The sequence below is a fragment of the Eurosta solidaginis genome, chromosome 1 (assembly GCF_040869045.1).
Source record: "Eurosta solidaginis isolate ZX-2024a chromosome 1, ASM4086904v1, whole genome shotgun sequence".
NCBI classification, from domain to species: domain Eukaryota; kingdom Metazoa; phylum Arthropoda; class Insecta; order Diptera; family Tephritidae; genus Eurosta; species Eurosta solidaginis.
In genome coordinates this window covers 224,986,126-225,007,754 of record NC_090319.1, presented here as the reverse complement: position 1 = coordinate 225,007,754, position 21,629 = coordinate 224,986,126, and the positions used below count along the sequence as shown (strand labels likewise).

General features: G+C 37.5%; 2 protein-coding genes across 5 annotated transcripts in view; one reads left to right on the top strand and one right to left on the bottom strand.

Annotated features, from left to right (window-relative positions):
- The window catches only part of Cad86C (Cadherin 86C), a 2,678,031-nt gene that overhangs the window by 290,544 nt on the left and 2,365,858 nt on the right, over positions 1-21,629 (top strand). For 3 of the 4 annotated variants that reach the window (XM_067760173.1, XM_067760172.1, XM_067760171.1), the window contains exons 2-3: positions 1,557-2,106; positions 21,268-21,351. In XM_067760173.1, coding sequence (XP_067616274.1) covers positions 1,627-2,106; positions 21,268-21,351 — 564 coding nt within the window. In that variant the 5' untranslated portion in view covers positions 1,557-1,626. The remainder of the gene's footprint in view (positions 1-1,556; positions 2,107-21,267; positions 21,352-21,629) is intronic. The other variant, XM_067760174.1, reaches the window with a different exon arrangement.
- LOC137237035 (palmitoyltransferase ZDHHC15B-like) overlaps positions 1,406-21,629 on the bottom strand; it is a 33,880-nt gene continuing 13,656 nt past the window's right edge. The window contains exons 3-4 of the mRNA XM_067760178.1: positions 1,701-2,128; positions 1,406-1,636 (exon numbers count right to left, since the gene is read on the bottom strand). The gene's annotated coding sequence lies outside the window, so the exon portion shown is untranslated. The remainder of the gene's footprint in view (positions 1,637-1,700; positions 2,129-21,629) is intronic.

Sequence of the window (21,629 nt, the reverse complement as noted above, 5' to 3'; positions counted from 1 at the left end):
GAGCAAGCTCATCACAAAGCCAGCACGACACGAAACGCTCGGTATCACCTTTCAATTGGCAGTTAACAAAATTGCAAGACATTATAAGTTAAAGTAAAATTGATTAAACAGACGGAGGCAGTGAAAATAGTTTGGAGATCACAGTAAGAAAATCACTGCTTGAGCAGTTTGATGATCACTGTATGAGCAGTTTAAGATCGCTATTAACTGACGCTTAACAACACACAATGCAAACAGCTGTGGCAGTGAAAAGAAAATGAAGTAAATGTGCACGAGCAAATAACAATTGAAAACTGAAAATATATAAATGCCAATCAAATGCAACAACAAATATGCAAAGTGACTCGGCAAATATGTATATATGTATGGATATACACTTTATCAATTATTTTTAAGATACAATTTATTTTAGTAAAGAAAAGCAGAACTTTAAATTGCCAATGCAGTACACAACGTGTTTACACTTATTTTTAGCACAATAATTATTTAAACAAACAAATTTATTGATTTAAGACAAAATAAGGCACAGTAGAAATCAAAACACAACTTCACAGCTTGACGTTCGCAAATAAATATACATTATAGATGTAATAGTGGTTTTGAATTTTAGTTAGAATGCCTACTAAAAGCATGTAGATTTTTGTTGTTGGCGATTTTAATCCAAGTGATGTGACAATGATTCCATCCCTTTCCGACGAGCTAGATCCGAACCAATACGTGCTGAAGTCGCCTCTCACTTTGGATAGCAGGCCATCATATTATAACGCGTCAATGTAACTCTTATATACGTGCACAGTCATACCATGCAAAAAGGTACCCGGTTGTAAACAAGTACCCGGTTTAGCAAAAGTACCTGGTTATGAAAAAGTACCGGGATCTGAAAAAGAACCTGGTTCTGAAAAAGTAATCGGTTATGAAATAGTACCCGGTTAAACAAAATTTGGCATTTCTCTTTAAATGTATCCTTTAGATGTATATCAGACCACACAGTGGATATATAAATGTTCGTGTTCACCCTAGCTTGAACTTCCTTACCTACTTACTAACTTGGCGCTTAGTCGTTTAAAGTTATGGCCGCCCAACAAGGCATACCAGCCGCTTCTTCTCTGGGTTAATTAGCGTCAATTGGAAACACCAAGGTAATTTAAATCCTTTTCAGCCTGGTCCTTCCAGCAGAAGGGGTCGTCTTCTTCCTCTGCTTCCATAAGTGGGTTCCAATAAAAATACTTTGTACCACCAATCTCCTTCGGTACTCGTGGTCGCCAACGCGTAAAGGCACGCAAATCTTTCGAAGTTTTTTCTCTCGGACACTCTCGTAGGCCCTTCATCTGAGCTCGAAGTTCTTTGCTCGTTTTTAAGCTACGTTTCGTGGTGCCCACATATACATACTTTATCCCATGTTTGACCTGTTTTACCCTTACGCGGAGTTTTTGTAGACTGTGTTGCTTTTCCCGGTTGGATTTGTTTTATTTATGGTGTTAAATGGTATATGGGCTCTTCCACATGAGAAATCTATCATAAAATATATTTATTAAATTTAATTTTTGTTTTTTCAGAAAAAATTTTATTGGGTGTTAAATTATGGACACATTTTAATGGCCACCAAAAATAGATGATCGAGGAAGCATGATTTCAACTAAAAATAAAACAAATAGCATGACTTGTACATATAGCATCGTTATTATGTTAATTGGCATTACTTTGTCATTAGATATAGCTGATACCGTACATCCTAAGTTCGATCCGTCGACCCATATGCGTCTTGTACTGGTTCCTGCGGATGCACAAATTGGTTCTATAATTTATCGATTACGTGCCATTGATGAGGAGTTTGACTATCCGTTAACTTTTGAACTTATTGGAGATACTGCATCAACAACTGTTATGATCGAAACACTTCCGTGCACAAAGTACAATTCTGTTTGCCAAGCAAATGTTGTATTACAGAGGCCTTTGGAAATAGGTCGCTACTACGACTTCGAAATATCAGTTAAAGACACCGAAGGGGGCCTGGTTACCAAATTGTGCTCAATTACCGCTACGAATTTCACAACACCATCCGATCTTATATTTCCACACAAACCGGATATTATAGTAATTCCTGAGGTTAGTATAAATATTCGTACTTCTGTAAAATATAGAAAATAACAGTTTTTACATACTTAACCTTAAATTGGAGTAAAAGATAAAAATAATTTTCAGATTGGGACAACATTTTAATTGTGGGCCACCTAAAACAACTTTTCCTTGGATAACTTAAATATAAGAAAATTCCCTATGTTGCTGTTGTTGTAGCAGTGCTTCGCCCCATCCAATAAATAAATCACAAAATTCGCTATACTTGGTGTGGAGTACTATTTTTACGGAAATATATATGAAATTGTTTTAGGTGTCATTGGAAAATTCCTTGATATTTCTATAGCATTAAAGGTTGCAATTTTTTTATTTTTGAAATCGATGTAAAAAAGATGTTTGCATAAAATGTGCAATATTTAATTTTTGGGGACAATTGATGCCATGAATTTTTTTTCGCAAATTTGCATTAAAAACTGCTCAGTACTAGAAGAAGTAGATTACCAAAAATTCAAAAGCTTGTGCTTAAAATATTGAGTTTTTCGATCTATTGAAAACAAAAATTGTTCAAACATCTTTACCCGTTCAGAAGTTATCACCAATACAAGAAATGAGAATTCCACTTTAAATTCGCAATTTTTTTGTAAAGTATGCAAATTTTTGAAAAACAAACTAAACGGAAAATTCTAATATGTGATCCACTATTGAGCATGGTAACTGTTTAAGTTATCCAAGGAAAAATTGTTTTAGGTGGCCTGCAATAAAAATTTTTTTTCAATATCAAAAAAAGTCGAATAAATAAATCAAATACATATATAATATAGCAATTTGCTTTTTAAATACTATGGGCTCATTCCATTTCAAGGCACTCACTCGGTCCGCGCAGGACATGATTTTTGATGTCGACGAAATTTTAATATGTATGTTGTTCTTTAGTCAAAATAATGAAACACATGTTTTTTTTTTGCCTCAAAAAAAATTTTTTTCGGATTGATCGGAAATTGAATTCGATAAAATGCAATCGATATTTTTTCCAGCTATTTTTCAACTGTCAATAACTTGTCAAAAATTAACCGATTCTCATGATTTTTTCTTTGAAATGTTCGTTATTACATTTATTTTTATATAAATTTATAAAAAATAGCATATAGTTTAAAAACTATATAGTATTTAGTAACAATGTATGCCTTTTCAAAAATTAATTTCCCAAAAAAAATTTTATTTTTTTTGTTTAAACTTTTTGGATATTGAGTGAACAGTTCATATTTCAACTTGGCCGAATGCCTATTAACCAAAACTACTTGTTTTCGAGATATGAATTTTTGAATATTAAACATTTTTTCCCCTCATTTATTTATGCAATGCGTAACGGCATACAATTGCATTGTCAAAAATTAACCGATTCTCATGATTTTTTCTTTGAAATGTTCGTTAAGACATTTAATTTTATATCAATTTATAAACAATAGCATATAGTTAAAAAAAAATTTTATTAGTATTTAATAAAAATGTATGACTTTTCTTCAAAAATTAATATTTCAAAACACGGTTATTTTTTTTTTTTTGTTTGAACTTTTTGGATATCGAGTGAACAGTTTATATTTCAACTTGGGTAAATATCTAGCCACAACTTGTTGTTTTCGAATTCGTGAATTTTTGAATATTAAACTTTTTTTTTGCCATATATTGATGCAATACATTAAATTAATTAAAATATCACATTTATTGTTGAAAACATTCATTTGTTGTTATTTTTCAGAATATGGCCAATACCGCCACAAGAGCCTTTGCCATGCCCTGTTACAAAATCAATGTAATTCTGAAAAATAATAACAAATGAACGTTTTCAATAATAAATGTGATATTTTAATTAATTTTAAGCATATGGCATTGATTGCCCATTATGCTGATATGTATTGCATCAATATATGGCGAAAAAAAGTTTAATATTCAAAAATTCATATTTCGAAAACAACGAGTTTCTGCTAATAGATATTTACGTAAGTTGAAATATAAACTGTTCACTCGATATCGAAAAAGTTAAAAAAAAATAATAACCATGTTTTGAAATATTATTTTTTGAAAAAAGTCATAAATTTTTACTAAATACTAATTTTTTTTTTTTTAACTATATGCCATTGTTTATAAATTGATATAAAATTAAAAGTAATAACGAACATTTCAAAGAAAAATTCATGAGAATCGGTTAATTTTGACAAAGGGGCTGTATGCTGTTATGCATTGCATCAATAAATGGGGGAAAATTATTCAAAAAGTCATATCTCAAAAACAACGAGTTTTGGCTAATATGCATTCAGCCTTGAAATATGATCTGTTCACTCAATATCGAAAAAGTTTAAACAAAAAAAAAAAAATGGGTTATGAGTTTTTGAGAAATTTATTTTTGAAAAAAGTCATAAATTTTTACTAAATACTATATAGTTTTTTAAACTATATGCTATTTTTTATAAATTTATATAAAAATAAATGTAATAACGAACATTTCAAAGAAAAAATCATGAGAATCGGTTAATTTTTGACAAGTTATTGACAGTTGAAAAATAGGTGGATAAAATATCGATTGCATTTTATCGAATTCAATTGCCGATCAATGCGAAAAAAATTTTTTTGAGGCAAAAAAAAAAAAACATGTGTTTCATTATTTTGACCAAAGAACAACATATTAAAATTCTATCAAAATCAAAAATCATGTCCTGCGCGGACCGGGTGTCTTGAAATGGAATGAGCCTATGATAGTAGCACTTCACAAATAAATTAATCCCTTACTTCACTCAATACATAATAAAATCAAACTTATTTCTAGTCACTAGGACTGTGCCGCTTTTATGCTCCCTAATTACGTGTGGTTCGGGACGATGGGGTTCGCTCGCACGTAACACCAAAAGTAAATATAAAAAGAGAATTAGTTAGTGTCTTATGGAAAAAAAATACTTTCACTAATCTAGTTAATAACAAAACTTTCTTTATTCAAGAATTTAAAATGAAATGAAGAATTTAAAATTGAAAGTATTTAATGAATCACACTGTAGCTTAATTTAATGGAATGCACACGTGAAAAAAAGAAATGCATACCTTCGGTTTGGTTGCTGGAGCTCACTTGCGGACGTTCAGAAAAGAAGTGACCGTGAAAGAAAGGAAAAAGTCCATGGCAACCGCCGATTACTAACTTTCGTCGAGTTTTCCCCTACTCAATTAGTTCTCGGCGGTGCATGGACAGTTACCGGTAACAGTTAAGTGTACGGGCCGCATTAAGGTGAACCGAAAGTTATTTTAAAAAAATTTAGGCTGGTGGCCTAAACATGCCAGCCCCCTTGCGGCGAGCAAGCTGAGAACAAGCATCCAGTCCGAATTGACATCTAAGATTATGAATGTAGCGATATATTGGGTGAACAGGATATGAAATAAAGTAGGTGTACAGTAGGTTGTTCTCCATCGCGTTGCTGTGATTTTCTCGATAAATGCTGTGGATGAGAGGAAAACGGTTAATACATAAATACGTGGTTCTATTTAGTTCAATGCACCTTATTAGATTAAAATGTGGATTTGGAAGTATCTGTAGATATGTTGTAGATAAAAAATGTATTCTGCGATTGGCTTATTGTTGGTAGGCCCCCGAGATGATCAGCCAAAGATGATAGCCTGAGACAGTAGCCCGTTAATCGTGGACGGTGGCGTGCCACTGATCATAAAACTAGCATAAACGTCAGCGCCGATTGTAAGTCGCACTGGTGATGCGTGGTAAAAATCGGGGTCTGCCAACCTCATAAACTGGAAAGGCGTTGCGATTGTGGAGTCTACGCTAGCGATCGGGTAGAGACGGTTATGGCGTGTTATTATGGTAGCTTGGGATTACCCTCCCTGCTACCCCATACTTCCCGCGCAATATGAATGTACTTCTCGTTGGTGACGTGGAATCCATGCCCTTCAGATGGAGTTCGTTCGCCAGATTGGCAAAAATCACTGTGTTTGGGGAGCAGGGATCGATGAGTGTGCGTACCAGATGCAGGCGTCCTCCGGACTCGATGCGAATGACTGCCGTGGGTGCGATCGCGATAAACGATCGTGTTATTGATGGCGTAGCTGGGGTAGTTATATCTCGGCCGGTCCTAAAACGTTTGGGTACTTATTTTCGTCGGACGAGTGCCCACCCACGGTCTTCTTCTCGGTATTCATACGGGACTGTTCTAGCCGATGTCCGCCGCGATGAGCGGAAAGGACGCGTTTTTGCGTCACCACGTCTCACATGAGTAGAACGGGAGGTGGTCTGAAAGGACGTGTTTTAGAGCCACCCACGTGTCGTTGCTTCTTGCTCCCAGTTGGTCGTATAGCTTCGGTTTCTAATTCTCGTCGTTGTTCGTGCCGTAATAGCGGTCGGAAAGGACGTGTTTCAAAGCCGCTCTGTTTTTTTAGGAAGGGTAGCCAATGCCGCTGCTCTTGCTTCTTCTTCTTCTGCATCCTGGTCATCCATTTGTTGCACCCAAGACTTTGTTCTTTCCGTGAGGGCCAGAGCCATCATTCTTGCTTCTTCTTCTTCTGCATTCTGATCATCCATTTGGTGCGCCCAAGGCTTGGTTCCTTCCGTGAAGGCCACGGATAAGACCCCGTCTGAGCTTTCTCCGTCATCGCGAAGGTCGCTTGTTGTTTGCCGCCATTCCTTGGTTTTGTCCAGGTGATGGGTAGTATGATGATGCTCGTTGCATCGATAGCACTTGTCCTTACTTGTGCATATCTCGTGACTGTGGAAAGGTGACAAACAGTTGATGTTATGTTTGCGAACCACCTGCCACCTCCCTTCAGCGGACATCCTGCGGTATTGTGCGCAGAATCGTACGCCGTGATTTGCGGCCCAAAGCTGGCATGGAACGGAGAAATTTCTGGAACGCTCCTATGGCTTGACGCGAGTTGCCGTGAAACGAGTCATTCTAAAAACATAATCGAATGTTATTACGTTGATTTCGTCTACATGGATGGCTAGTGGGTTTATGTATGGGGATTTGTTGGGCTGATTGGTGTGATTTGGTGTGCGTATGCAATGCTCGTTATTACCACTCGTCGCTAATGGATGATAGTTAGTATTTCTTAATAATTCCAAATAATTTTTCTTGTAAATTTGCACCGTTAATTCCAAATAATTTTTGATGTTGAATTTGCACCTTGAAATTTTAATGCGCTGGCTGAATTTTGTGTTCACCTTAGTTTTTCCTGGCGCGATAGGACCAATGATTACGTGTGGTTCGGGACGATGGGGATTCGATCGCATGTAACACCAAAAAGAAATATAAAAAGAGAACTAGTTAGTATCTTATGGAAAAACAACACTTTCACTAATCTAGTTAATAACAAAACTTTCTTTATTCAAGAATTTAAAATGAAATGTAGAATTTAAAATTGAAAGTATTTAATGAATCACACTGTAGATTAATTTAATGGAAAGCACACTTGAAAAAAAGGAATGCTTGCCTTCGGTTTGGTTGCTGGAGCTCACTTGCGGACGTTCAGAAAAGAAGTGACCGTGAAAGAAAGGAAAAAGTCCATGGCACCCGCCGATTACTAACTTTCGTCGAGTTTTCCCCTAGTCAATTAGTTCTCGGCGGTGCATGGACAGTTACCGGTAATAGTTAAGTGTACGGGCCGCATTAAGGTGAACCGAAAATTATTTTAAAAATATTTAGGCTGGTGGCCTAAACATGCCGGCCTCCTTGCGGCGAGAAAGCTGAGAACAAGCAACCAGTCCGAATTAACATCTAAGATTATGAATGTAGCGATATATTGGGTGAACAGGATATGAAATAAAGTATTAGTAGCCCGTTAATCGTGGACGGTGGCGTGCCGCTGATCATAAGACTAGCATAAACGTCAGCGCCGAGTGTAAGTCGCCCTGGTGACGCGTGGTAAAAATCGGGGTCTGCCAACCGAATAAACTGGAAAGGCATTGCGATTGTGGAGTCTACGCTAGCGATCGAGTTGAAACGGTTATGGCTTGGTTGGGTGATTACCCTCCCTGCTACCCCATACTTCTCGCGCAATATGAGTGTACATCTCGTTGGTGACGTGGAATCCATGCGCTCCAGTCGGAAAGGACGTGTTTTAGAGGCACCCACGTGTGGATGCTGCTTGCTCCCAGTTGGTCGTGTAGCTTCGGTTTCTAATTCTCGTCGTCGTTCGTGCCGTAATAGCGGTCGGAAAGGATGTGTTTCAAAGCCGCTCTGTTGTTCGGACGTTTTTGGGGGACTGCGAGGCATTTTATGCAAAATTTTGGGTTTTCACCAAAAAAAAAACCGAATAAAGTATTTGTCCGCTCAGAGAACGTTCGCAAAATTCGAAGATGGAAAACTCTTCGTGCCACAGAAATTTAAAAAAGGGAATTTAAATTGGTGGCGGTGTTTGTGTTTGTGTTTTTTTTTTTTGAAAAAAGAGTCAAGCACGGACAACGGGACGTTCTTTAAATGATTTAAATCCGCGAAATTCGGAATTTAGTAGTATGTATAATGTTTTGTAAAAACAAAAAATATAAAATTTAAAAAAAAAATCACACACACTTTTCACTTATATATACGTGTGGAAATAAACGTGTATTTGTAAATTACTGGTATATATAGGTATGTATATATTAGAAAATAATAATAATTTGAGGTTTGTAGGAATATTTTTGAAAAGTTCCTATAGGGACGAAAATATCTCAAACTTAGTTTTGTACGACAGAATAAGTACAAATGTACGTGCGCAATATACAAACGTATGTGTGTATATATGTTTGTTTGTGCGAACGTATGCACGTGAAACAGATGAGCTTCTCTGTTTATGTTTACAAACAGAAGAGTTTGTTTTGATTCGCTTCTTCGTCGCTTCAATGTCGCGTTTCTTTTGTGAAGCTAAGTGCGCTTGATTGCACTGTTGGGAGAGTGCAGCAAAGAAAGATGGAAAAATGGCAAATATGAGAGAGGTTGAGAAATTTGATCAGCAGTACACAACTCTCGTTGCTAATGTAGCTATCTGTGCTGGGAGAATGTCACTGGAAGAGCGACTTGAACGTGTGAGTAAACACGTATGATGTTCTCTGAGTGGAGAAGTATGAATGCTGGAAAAGCAACTTGAAATTATTTGTACATGTATGTAAGTATGTACATACGTATGCATATTATACTTTTCTATATGCTGCGAAGCAGAAAAAATGATATGGAAGTTGAACTGTATCGCCAAGTTCAACGCTCTGTGCGAACAACGGGGTAAACTCAGCTGTTGAAGAAATTTTTGCTGGTGTTGTTCTTGCACAGTGGATTTGAATAGGCAAGTAAACTGCAATTTTTGTTGGTTGAATACCACCGAAAATTTTATATATATATATTTTGCCTATTGGTATAGTGGAATATTTTCCCCCAATTTTTGGTTGCAAAAAAGTTGCAGTAAAACCAACGGTAAGAAAATTTCCGCAATATTCATATATATACGTGGATATATATATATATGCTTTGCAGTTTACAAAAAAATAATATAACTTTTGCGGAAAAAAGTTGTATTATTTTCTGGTATTTTTTTATGGAAAATAAAAAACTGCCTACTTATCAATTCTTGTATGTACTGCTTTTTATTGTTGCTGTCTGCTCTGCTTGTTGTTGCTCGTCTGGTGATTATTAGCTGGTTGATGTTACTGCTGCTGGGTAAAGATGATTTTTTCAAAACAGACACTTAGGATAAGTACGTCCACAATTTTCAAAAATTGTGTTCTCTTTTTTTCGCAATTTTTTTTAATATATGTATTTATAGTTTTGTTTGTATTTTGCAACAAAGCACTTGACACTGGATGAGGATTCTTTTATAGAAAATTTTTTTTTTCTATTTTTGTATTTGTATTGTCACTTGAAAACCTTCAAACCATTCGTTTGTATATTTCTTATTTCTTATGTTTGTTGCAAAAAAATTTTTTTCCCAATCTATATATGTATATATATTTTTTTCACTCAGTTTTCCTTTGTTTTAAATGTATATGTTACTTTGTATATTTTTGAACACCCACTGTTTGCACATTTGTGTATTTTTGTTTTATTTTAAAATGTTTGTTTATTTTTCAAGCGAACGTATATCCGATTTTTATAATTTAATCTTAATTAAATTTTTTAGGTGCGGGCCAAAGATAGCTGCGAAGGACCATGAACAAATTCACCTGGTCTTCCTTCGCTACACTCTTCACTTAGCTAAATAAAAAGCTGTTGGGTTTTTCTTAAAACGTTATAAATTAAAAAATTTTAATTTCTTCTTTAGTTGTCCATGATTTTACAAAATTCACTTTGCACAGAAAACTTGGTTGAGTAAATTAACTTTAAACTTTAAAAAACAACTTTGGATAATTGTATATATATATATGCTTATGGCACGTTAAAATAGGAGCGCGTCCGCGGTTGCCGATTGATAGTACATGACTAGCGAATGGAATATTGTTCATCGCCGATGGCAGTGGTGGGTGTTCGTTGGCGCCTTTCCATTCACCGCGCACGGCTGCGCAAAGGAATTGCCACCGTCTAATGGGGATGGAGGCGGCTTAAACAGTATTCGTTGTTAAAAAATAAATATTGGATACTTTTAATAATTTTGAATTTCTTGTATCTTTTAAGGTATGGTTTTAAATTAATGCATAACAAATTACATTCCATTTGAAGCCATATACCCTATTGTATTGCAAAATTTTAGAACATAATATCGAGAAATAAAAAAGTTATTGTATGATTTAATCGGGGATTGCCCGTATTGCTTTTTTAAATGTATGAAAACATTTATTTGAAGCAATTTTTAAAATTTATTTAATAATTTGGGAAAATTTTTAACAACGTGACATCAGGACGGATATTGATTTTTAATCAGAAACAGGGACAATGCAACAAAAAGTAAAAAAGACACCATGACAAAAGAACAAAAGGAGAAAAAAATTCCGTTAGGTGGAGCAAGAATCGAAAAAATTAGATGAATTTTGAATTTTGAAACCGGCTTTTAAATAACTTCTCAATGAGCTAGATATTGAATTTCAAGATGATGATTGGTGCAATTTGTACGCTAGTAACTTACCAACCAATAGTGTATTAGCTTTCTAGTCGTTGGTTACGCGCACTTGGTCTTCCACGTACCAAATCATTATTACTTTGCTGTCTAGCTTAGGGCTCTCCTTCTTGGCACCTTGCCGCAAAAAAAAATTTGTTTAAACACTCGTAAATTATTGGAAATGAAAGTTTTACAACTTATCACTTGTACGTATATGCACTAAATTTTCTAATTAAATTGCGATATTGTGTTCACATATGTCTTTAATAAACTATGGATGTTTTTTTTTTAAACTTTGTAAACTGAAATCAGTAACTAGAGCTAATATCTACGTTTAAAATTATAGCCGATTGATTGAGTTTGGTTTCATGTAAGATAAGAAAGATAAGATGTAGTTATGGTTAATGGATCTCAAGGGGACTATATGGGATCAGCTCGGAGTAAATTTCGAAATGGTCTTGGAATCATATCGGGGCCATTTCAGGAATGTTTTCTGGATAAATTCGGTACTATTTTGGCAAGTTCGGGTTTTTTTCTGAGTTATTTCGAGACCACTTATAGTAATTTAGGATTATTTCGGAACCGTTTCGGGATTGTGTTCGCAAATGCCTCGAGATTTAGGGACCGTTTCGGGATTATTTTAGGGATCTTTCGGAGCTATTTTCAGATATCTCAGAAATATTCCGGACCGTTTAAAGATTCTGGTCGAGATCTTCTCGGGACTGTTTCGGATCAAATCCTGGCTGGAATAATATCGCCGAGACCTTTTGGTATTTTTTTCGGTGTTATTTCCACATAGCTTCGATTTTTTTTTTTTAAGAGTAGTTCAGGACTGTTTCGGGAATGTGTTTAAAGCCATTTCGAGGCTGTTCGAGAATCATATCGGAAGAACTGCCACGGAATATTATTTGGCTATCGCTATATACATATTGTAACGAATTTACTGCAATTCCTCTTATTTGCAACTTTCTGCTAACGTTCGAATCACTAAACTGTTGAATAAATAACTTCAAATTGCCTTTATTAAAGTACTTCACAATAACACTGATACTTCACAACCAATAGCTTGCTTACATGAAACTGATTGTCGTGTCTCAACTGTTGCTGCTTTTATAATGTTTTGTTTCCTCGTTGACATATTTCTAGGCTGTTCTATTCTAGAATTTACTAGTTAGTTAGCAGCTATAAAATTACCAACTATAACTACGTTTAAAGCTCTCATATGCGCGTGCATGTGTGAGTGTACTTGCGCATCTCAGATAAGATATATGCATGTGTTTGTGCGTTTTCTCTGCGCTGCGTGTACGTACATATGTGAAGACATAATGATTGATTCGTTTATGTAGATACAAGTAACTGCCTGCTTTATTGTTGTTGTGCCTTCATTTACTTAGCATGAGACTAGTGATGTGAGTATCACTTAAAAAAAAAATAAATGTAAGGCGCGATAACCTCCGAAGAGATCTAAGGCCGAGCATCTCTTCCAATTTGCGTCGTGCTCCTCTTGATTTTCCCTACAAATTGGCCGGACGGGACCTACATTATGCCGACTCCGAACGGCATCTGCAAGGCAGATGAGTTTTCACTGATAGCTTTTCATGGCAGAAATACACCCGGAGCGCTTGCCAAACACTGCCGAGGGGCGACCCCGCTTAGAAAAATTTTCTTCTAATTGAAAAACCTTATTTCTAAAATTTTGATGTTGCTTTGCCCGGGGTGTGAACCCAGGGCATACGGTGTGGTAGGCGGAGCACGCTACCATCACACCACGGTGGCCGCCATGAGTATCACTTAGTGTCACTAATATTCGTCACACTGCCCTCCACCTAAGTCTGATCGTCCCGATCATACAAATCTCTCGATCTAATCGCTGTCAGCCTTTCCAAATTAACCACTTTAAGTTTGGTTTGAGGTTTGCCGATGGTTTGTACGCGGTACACCACATCGTTGATCCGTTTTACAACTTTGTATGGGGCTTCCCAATTACATTGCAAATACTGGCAGTCTAAGGTCATTGCCAAAAATTACTTTTGCAGGGGTTTGGCCCGTTGTCTCATGCACTGCTGATCGGTAAGCCATCAAGAATAATGGTATGCGGGTATCCCACTCTTTATGGAACTTGTCCATTACTTTCCATAAGTGCTCCTCCAATGTTCTATTGAATCGTTCCACCATACCATCGGACTGAGGATGCAATGCAGTTGTCCGTGTTTTTCGAATGCCCAATGATTTACACATTTCCTGAAACACAGCTGATTCGAAATTCCTGCCTTGGTCAGAATTTAACTCCATTGTTACACCACACCTTGCAACCCAATTGTTTATAAACACTTCTGCTACTGTTTCCGCTTCTTGATTTGGGATTGGGTATACCTCTGGCCATTTGCTTAAATAATCCATAACTACCAGTACAAATTTGTTTGCGCAGTTGCTAGTAGGAAATGGACCTGCGACATCTATAGCGATCCTTTCAAATGGGGCACCTGAGTTATATTGCTTCATCTGGCCATGAATTCGGGTTTTGGGCCCTTTCGCTCTGCTGCAAACCTCGCAGTTCGCAATCCACTCAGTGAGCGACTGACGGCAAACAACCCAATAGAATCTCTGTTTAATCTTCTCGAGCGTCTTCGTGATTCCAAGATGACCTCCGCTTGGACCATTATGCAGCTCGCTGAGCACGTCAGGAATCCTCTTTCTGGGAACAACTATAAGTTTCTTCTTGCATTGACCATCCTCACTCTCCCATACTCGATGCAAGCAACCGGATATCAATTCTAAACTGTTCCACTGTGCCCAATATGACTTCGCAATGGGACTCTCCGCTGACATCTCCTCTCTATTTGGTCTTTCGTTTCGTCCGAGCCCTTGCATAACATGCGACAGATCTGCATCTTCTAGCTCACACTTCCTTAGTTGTTCCTTGTCCCATTCATCCGCACTCGTTATAGTCATTAGCCGGACATCTATATTGTGTTCTTTAGCCACGGACTTTGAACAGTGCTTGCATTCCAAATTACATGGTCTTAGCGACATTGCATCGGCATTCCCATGGGTACTATCTTTCGGATGCTCATAGCTTTGTAGCCGCTCGATCCACCGTGCCAATTGTCCTTCTGGATTACGGAACTGCAGAAGCCATTTCAACGCTGCATGATCTCTCCTGACACGAAATCGCTGGCCGTAGTGGTATTTGTGAAAATGTTTAATGCAATCTACCAATGCCAACAGCTCTCTCCGCGTAACGCAGTTGTTCCTCTCTGGTTTTCCAATCGAACGGCTGTAATATGTCCTTCGACCAGCTGTGATAAAACGCCTCCTATAGCATATCCACTCGCATCTGTATCTAGAATAAATTTTGCTCCTGGATTCGGGTATGCTAACATTGGGGCAGTGCACAAACGCTCCTTCAATATTTGGAAAGCAACTTCTTGCTCCTTCTTCCATTCAAAAGCTTTATTTTTTCTTGTATGCTCATGGAGGCTATGGGCTACGCTGGAAAAATTTGGTACAAATCGGCGGTAATATGTGCACAGCCCAAGGAAACTTCTCAATTCATGTAGGTTCTGTGGTCTTGGCCAATCCTTTACAGACTCTATCTTTTCGTTCGCAGTGCAGATGCCCTCTGTCGTTACCTTGTGACCCAAATAATTTACTTCCTTTTTAAACAGCGCACACTTTTTGGGACTTAACTTCAGACGAGCGCCAGCTATTCTCTGGAAAACTTCCTCCAAGTCCTTATGATGTTCATCAAAGTTCTTGCCCAATACGATGATGTCGCCCAGGTACATCAAGCATGTTTTCCAATGTAGTCCTTTCATTACCTGGTCCATGAGTCTCTCAAAAGTAGGTGGTGCAATACAAAGTCCAAAAGGCATCTCTGTAAATTGCCAAAGACCATCACTGACACTGAAGGCTATTTTCTCTTTATCTTCCTCCTTCACTTCAACTTGCCAGTAGCCGCTTTTCAAGTCCAGTGTGGAAAACCATTTCGTACCAGATAGCGAGTCCAGAGTGTCATCAATTCTTGGCAATGGGTAGCTATCCTTTTTCGTAACGTCATTCGACTTCCGGTGGTCCACGCAAAACCTCATTTTTCCATCCTTCTTCTTTAAAAGTACTACCGGTGAACTCCATGGGCTATCTGATGGTTCGATGACGCCGCTGTCGCTCACTTCTTGTATCATTTGACTCACAACTTCCCGCTTCGCCAGTGGAACACTACGTGGAGCTTTACGGATCGGCCTCGCATCTCCAGTGTCAATTTCATGTTTCACAACGTTGGTGCGGCCTGGTTTGGAACAATCCTGGTCAAATATGTTCGCGTATTTTAGGAGCAGTTGTTTTGCCTTACTCTGATAGTCTTCCTCTAGTCCCTCCGTCCATGCCATGATGTCATCTGAAAGATCAATATTGCTAGTTGAAGCCTCATCTTGGAGCTGTTCACAATTGATTATTACTTCAGCCTCTTAGCATCTTCCCAAAATAGTTCCTCTGGTCAGTTTGAGTATTGACTTGAACTCATTGAGTACTCTTACCGGGATATGTCCATCTTGTTTTGTCATAGCCAGGGTTTTTCCTACAAGTATGTTCGGTGTTGCTTTGTTCGACAACCCACAATTTGTTTGTCTGACAATCTCCATAATTATTTGCCCAGATGACTGCTTCGGATTTTGGTGGTATTTGCTGAATCTCTTCCACCAGCACTCGTTTACTGTTGTAGCCTCTCTCGTAGCCGAAATTAAGTGGCACATCCATGTTCTTATATCGCATTGTCTTGCTTTGCATATCGATCTCGATGCCTTGGTCGATTAAAAAGGTCACTCCAATTATGATTTCCTCAACAATCTCTGCCATTATAAAATTGTGTAGTACCGTGACGTTCCCAATTGCTACTTCACATGCTAATTCTCCAACTACCTGGGTGTCCTCTCCCGTGGCTGTACGTAATCTTGCTCCAAGCAATGTTCTTATCTTCTTGTTGACTAAATCTGATCGAATGATGGAATGGGATGCACCCGTATCTACAGCCAGTAAACGTTCCTTTCCATCCACATGTCCTCCGACAGTCAGATTCCTTGACCTTCTTCCAATTTGCGAGATAGAGATTATGGGGCATTCAATTGAGGGAGCCAGCTGTCGCCCCTTGCGGCTGACTCGCTTTAGTATAACGATTGAGTGGATTTTGATATTTGCTCATCTCCTTCATCTCTGCGTTTACGGCCACCCACATTGCTGGAACTGTTAGGATTGGTACTACAATAACATGCAATTTGCCCTGGCTTTCCACATTTAAAGCATTTGACGGCACCATCGTTTTTCTGCTGCGGTCCTTTAAATGCTTCCAAAATTGTGTCTACCCAGTCTGGCCTTTCCACTTCCACGCGATGAGCGTTGTGTGTGGGCTTACTCAAAAGTGACGCTGTTTCCTGAGTCAGCGCATGGGATACCCTTACTGCGAATGTGGGTTTTGGGTTTGCATATGTCGCTCGCTTCGTTTCTACGTCCCGTATGCCATTTATAAAGCTCTGGATTTTTACCCTCTCGGTGTACTCCACGAGTGCGTCCACATTTGCCAAATGAGCCAACCTTTCAACATCCGAAGCAAACTCTTGTAAAGTCTCATTAGCTTTTTGGTAACAGTTTTGCAATTCTATTTGATATATCTGTTTCCTGTGTTCACTTCCGTACCTTCGTTCTACACCAGCCATCAATGCGTCATAACTGTTCCGTTCGTACTCTGGAATAGTCTGTAAGATTTCCGCGTCAGGCCCTTTCAATGCCACGAACAGAGCTGAAACTGTATCTTCAGCATTCCAGTTGTTCACTGCTGTGGTCTTCTCAAACTGTAGCTTAAAGACCTGAAAAGGAACAGAACCGTTAAAGTATCTTTACCTTTGGATTGCTTGCTGAAACAGCTGTGCGATTTAGTTGTAACTGATCCATACGACCTTTTAAATCATCTACTTCTGCCTGAAATTGAGCCATTTTTGCATCCTGCGCTTCCAGTTTTGATGATACCTGTTCCAAAATTTCTGCCGACATTTCAGATATACGTGCCTCTTGCGCTTCCAATTGAGATGCCATATATGTCTTTTGGTATTCCAGTTGAAATGACACTTGCAACATCATTTCTGCAATACGGTTCTCCTGTGATTCCAGTTGGGATGCCATGTATGTCTTTTGGTCTTCCAGTTGAGATGACACTTGCGACGTCATTTCTAAAATACGGGCCTCCTGTGAATCCAGTTGGGATGCCATATATGTCTTCTGCTCTTCCAGTTGGGATGCTAGATATGTCTTCTGTTCTTCCAGCTGAGATGACATTTGCGACCTCATTGATGTTACTGTCGATGTTTGTGCAGATATTGCAGCCAATATCATGTTCAAGTCCGTGCTCGTAACTGTCTGCGATGTTTCATTTTTCTCTTCAATTTTGGTTGTCTCCTCACCATCAAGATGAAAGTCGTACTCTTCCACGCCAATTCCTTCTAATTCCATTGCCTCTCGTAGTCGTGCCTGAAGTTCGAGTTTAATGCCGGTTGTATTAAATACATGGCTCTCCAACTCCTTCTTCAGTTGCTGGATCTTCAATGCACTTAACTTTGCCATATCCTTGTTGTTCTCTGGAATTTATTTATTTATTTATTTAAGCCAATTAAAAAAGAATCTTATATGCTAATTATAAAAGTGTAAAGTAGTTAATAATGTATAATAATATAAATTACCTTACTTATAAAAAGTATTTAAAATACTCAGAAAGCCATCTTTCGAACAAGAAAAATCTATCTCACAAAATTTAGAAATTCTATTGAACTCAATTAAGGCTCTAGTAATTGGAGCATTCCGCGCATAAAGAGCCCTGAGAACACCAATATGAAAAAACTCAGAAGCACGAAGAGCTCTAGCCGGTATATTAATGAAAATCCTCTCCAAGAGCACAGGGCAATCAACAACCCCACGTAACAAATCGAAAACGAACGACAACGATAAAATTGTCCTCCTGTCCTGCAATGATTTTAAGTTGATCAATAAGCAACGAGCTTTATAAGTCGGGACAGGATCCGAGAAGCGCAGACTGCGTAATGCAAATCGTACGAATACTTTTTGGATTCGTTCAATTCTTGCAACATGGCAGGAATAATACGGAGACCAGATGAAACAAGCGTATTCAAGTTTGGAACGCACAAACGCAGAATATAAAAGCTTTAGCGTATACGGGTCACTGAAATCCAAGCTATGACGCCTAACAAAAGCTAGCATGGCATACGACTTAGCAATGCACACATTAATATGACTTGAAAACGAAAACTTCGTGTCAAATATTACACCCAAGTCCTTAATTTCACTAACCCGCAACAGGGGCGAGTTTGATATTTGATACACGGTATCAATCAAGTTGACACGCTTCGAAAAAGTTATTTGAAAGCACTTTTTTAGGTTAAGTGATAACCGATTATTATTACACCAGTTACTAAGTTTATCCAAAGCTTCTTGCAACAATACCGCATCATGAAGGCTATGAATAGGCAAGTATATCTTCAGGTCATCTGCATACAGCAAGAATCTTACTTTAGAGAAGCAAGTGCGAATATCATTAATAAACATGACAAAAAACAGTGGACCCAGGATACTACCTTGTGGAACACCGGAGGAAGCAACGAATGGACGAGACCTAACACCATCAACTACAACCATGCATCGACGCTTAAATAAGTAGGATTCAATCCAACTCAAAAATACTGAGTGAAAGCCCAAACAGGCTAACTTTTTTATCAAAATAACATGGGAAACCCGATCGAATGCCTTGGAAAAGTCAGTATACACAGCGTCAACCTGATATCCTGCCTGAAAAGCTGCAAGGCAGTCATCCGAGAAAATAGTCAGATTAGACACAGTTGAACGTCCTGGAAAAAATCCATGCTGCTCAGGACACACAAAATTCTTTACACAGAAACGTAATTTATCTTGGATGATACATTCAAAGAGCTTCGCAATGGTGGACAGTTTTGAAATAGGCCTATAATTAGTAATATCATTTTTATTGCCGCTCTTGAAAATAGGTGTAATGAATGCTACTTTCCACGCATCAATAAAAGTACCTGTAGATAACGAATTATTAAAAATTAACAACAGTGGATAGACTAGGGAATCACATTGTTTAAACAGAATTGCAGAGAACCCATCGATATCGGTAATAGCCGACGTCTTAAGCCGAATAAGCCCATTAAGAACATCTTCCTTAGACAATACTACATTACCGAAGACAATCGAAGCCTGAATATTAAAAGTAATGTTATCATGATTGACAGAGTCAGAAGTGAAATTGTTCATAAAGTATTCAGCAAAAAGATTTGCAGCATCCTCCGGAGTATCGACAGCTTCCTCAGCAAGAAAAAGAGAGGACGAAATATTCGAAACTGATTTCTTCGAGTTGACAAAGTTCCAAAATGATTTTGGGTTAGATTTAAGATTTTCCTCAAAATTTAAAATATAATTTCTGTGTAAGAATTTATCCAGACACGCGAATTTCTTATCATACTCTTTATGCAAGTTGAAAAACGTTGGATTTTGAGTTCTTTAAAATTTACGGAAAAATTTATTTTTCAAATTCCGGAGTTTCATCAAGGCTCTATTATGCCAGGGCACCTTGTACTTCTTTTTGGAAGCCAAGGGAATGACATTTCTACAAATTTGCAGAACAGTAGACTTAAATATCTCAAACCTTTTAGTGGTATCAAGACTGCAAAACAAATTATCCCAATTTATTTCCAGCAAAAGATTGTTCAAGTTCGAAAAATCACATCTCTTAAAATTAAAAGAAAAATTAGAGCTGGTAGTACTCGCTTCGGCAAATTTATAAAACTCAAGATCAAGAACTAATGGAACATGATGCAAATCGGATTTTTTAATAGGAGAAATACATTCAAAAAGTGAAAAATTTAGATTATTAGATAAAAATATCAAATCTAAAGTACGAGCTAGTCTGTTTGAAAAACGATTAATTTGTTTAATATCAATACTTAAAAAACTATCTATTAAATATATTTCACTGGAGCCAATGACCTCACATGCTATTAAAGCCGAGTTTGATAGAGTCTGTGACCATTTAACATTACCCAGATTAAAATCACCCAGCACGCAGAGATGATCACCACCAACTTTGTTCAATGCCAGTGACGTAATATTATCGACATGTGCAGTGTATAAGTCGTAGCTACTATTGGGCGGTTTATTCAACAATTCCTCTTTTGACACCAATTGTAACGAATTTATTGCAACTCCTCTTATTTGCAACTTTCTGCTAACGTTCGAATCACTAAACTGTTGAATAAATAACTTCAAATTGCCTTTATTAAAGTACTTCACAATAACACTGATACTTCACAACCAATAGCTTGCTTACATGAAACTGATTGTCGTGTCTCAACTGTTGCTGCTTTTATAATGTTTTGTTTCCTCGTTGACATATTTCTAGGCGGTTCTATTCTAGAATTTACTAGTTAGTTAGCAGCTATAAAATTACCAATTATAACTACGTTTAAAGCTCTCATATGCGCGTGCATGTGTGAGTGTACTTGCGCATCTCTGATAAGATATATGCATGTGTTTGTGTGTTTTCTCTCCGCTGCGTGTACGTACATATGGGTAGACATAATGATTGATTCGTTTATGGAGATACAAGTGACTGCCTGCTTTATTGTTGTTGTGGCTTCATTTACTTAGCATCAGACTAGTGATGTGAGTATTACTTAGTGTCACTAATATTCGTCACAATATGTAATGTTATATATATATGTATATATAAAGCTGATAAACAATCAGAGCAGGCAAGAAACACAAATAAATAATTTGCCATGATTTTCAAACCTACAAACACACTTATCCATTTCGATACTGAATAAACTGTTTGGAGTCGAAGTCAAAACATACCTGATTGGTTATTAATGGACAAGTGAGTTTGCCCAAAAGCTTGGAACGTTTTTGACGAAGAATTTGTTTACAAAAAGTACTGTCAAACGCGGGGAAATAGTCTGCCAACAGCGTTTTAAGAGATAAGGGTAATTAATAATTAAGCTCTAAGAAATATCCCTTCTCATATAAATTTGACATAAACTAATTTATATCACCTTTTCATTTTTAAAGGATGCGAAACGTGGAAGGGAATTGGATTATGTGATAGCTCGCAAGAATCCACTTTTTCCAAAACCGGTGTTTCTTGAGCTGTGGGTAAGTTAAACTTTTTGAGATATCCCAATCAGCTATAGAACATTACGACTAACAACTTTTTATCAATGTCAGAATAAGTGTGTACAGGAGTCACCACATCCACCTTTCCTAAAAATCTCCCACAATACTTTCGCATTATTTCTAATCAACTTTTGGTTAATAGTATATATTTTAAGCATTCCCGATCTATAGTTATAGAGCAAATAAAACTCGTTCTGTGATTGTATTTTTTGAAATACAATAAGAATACTTAGTAGTAAGGAAGTATGAATTCAGGC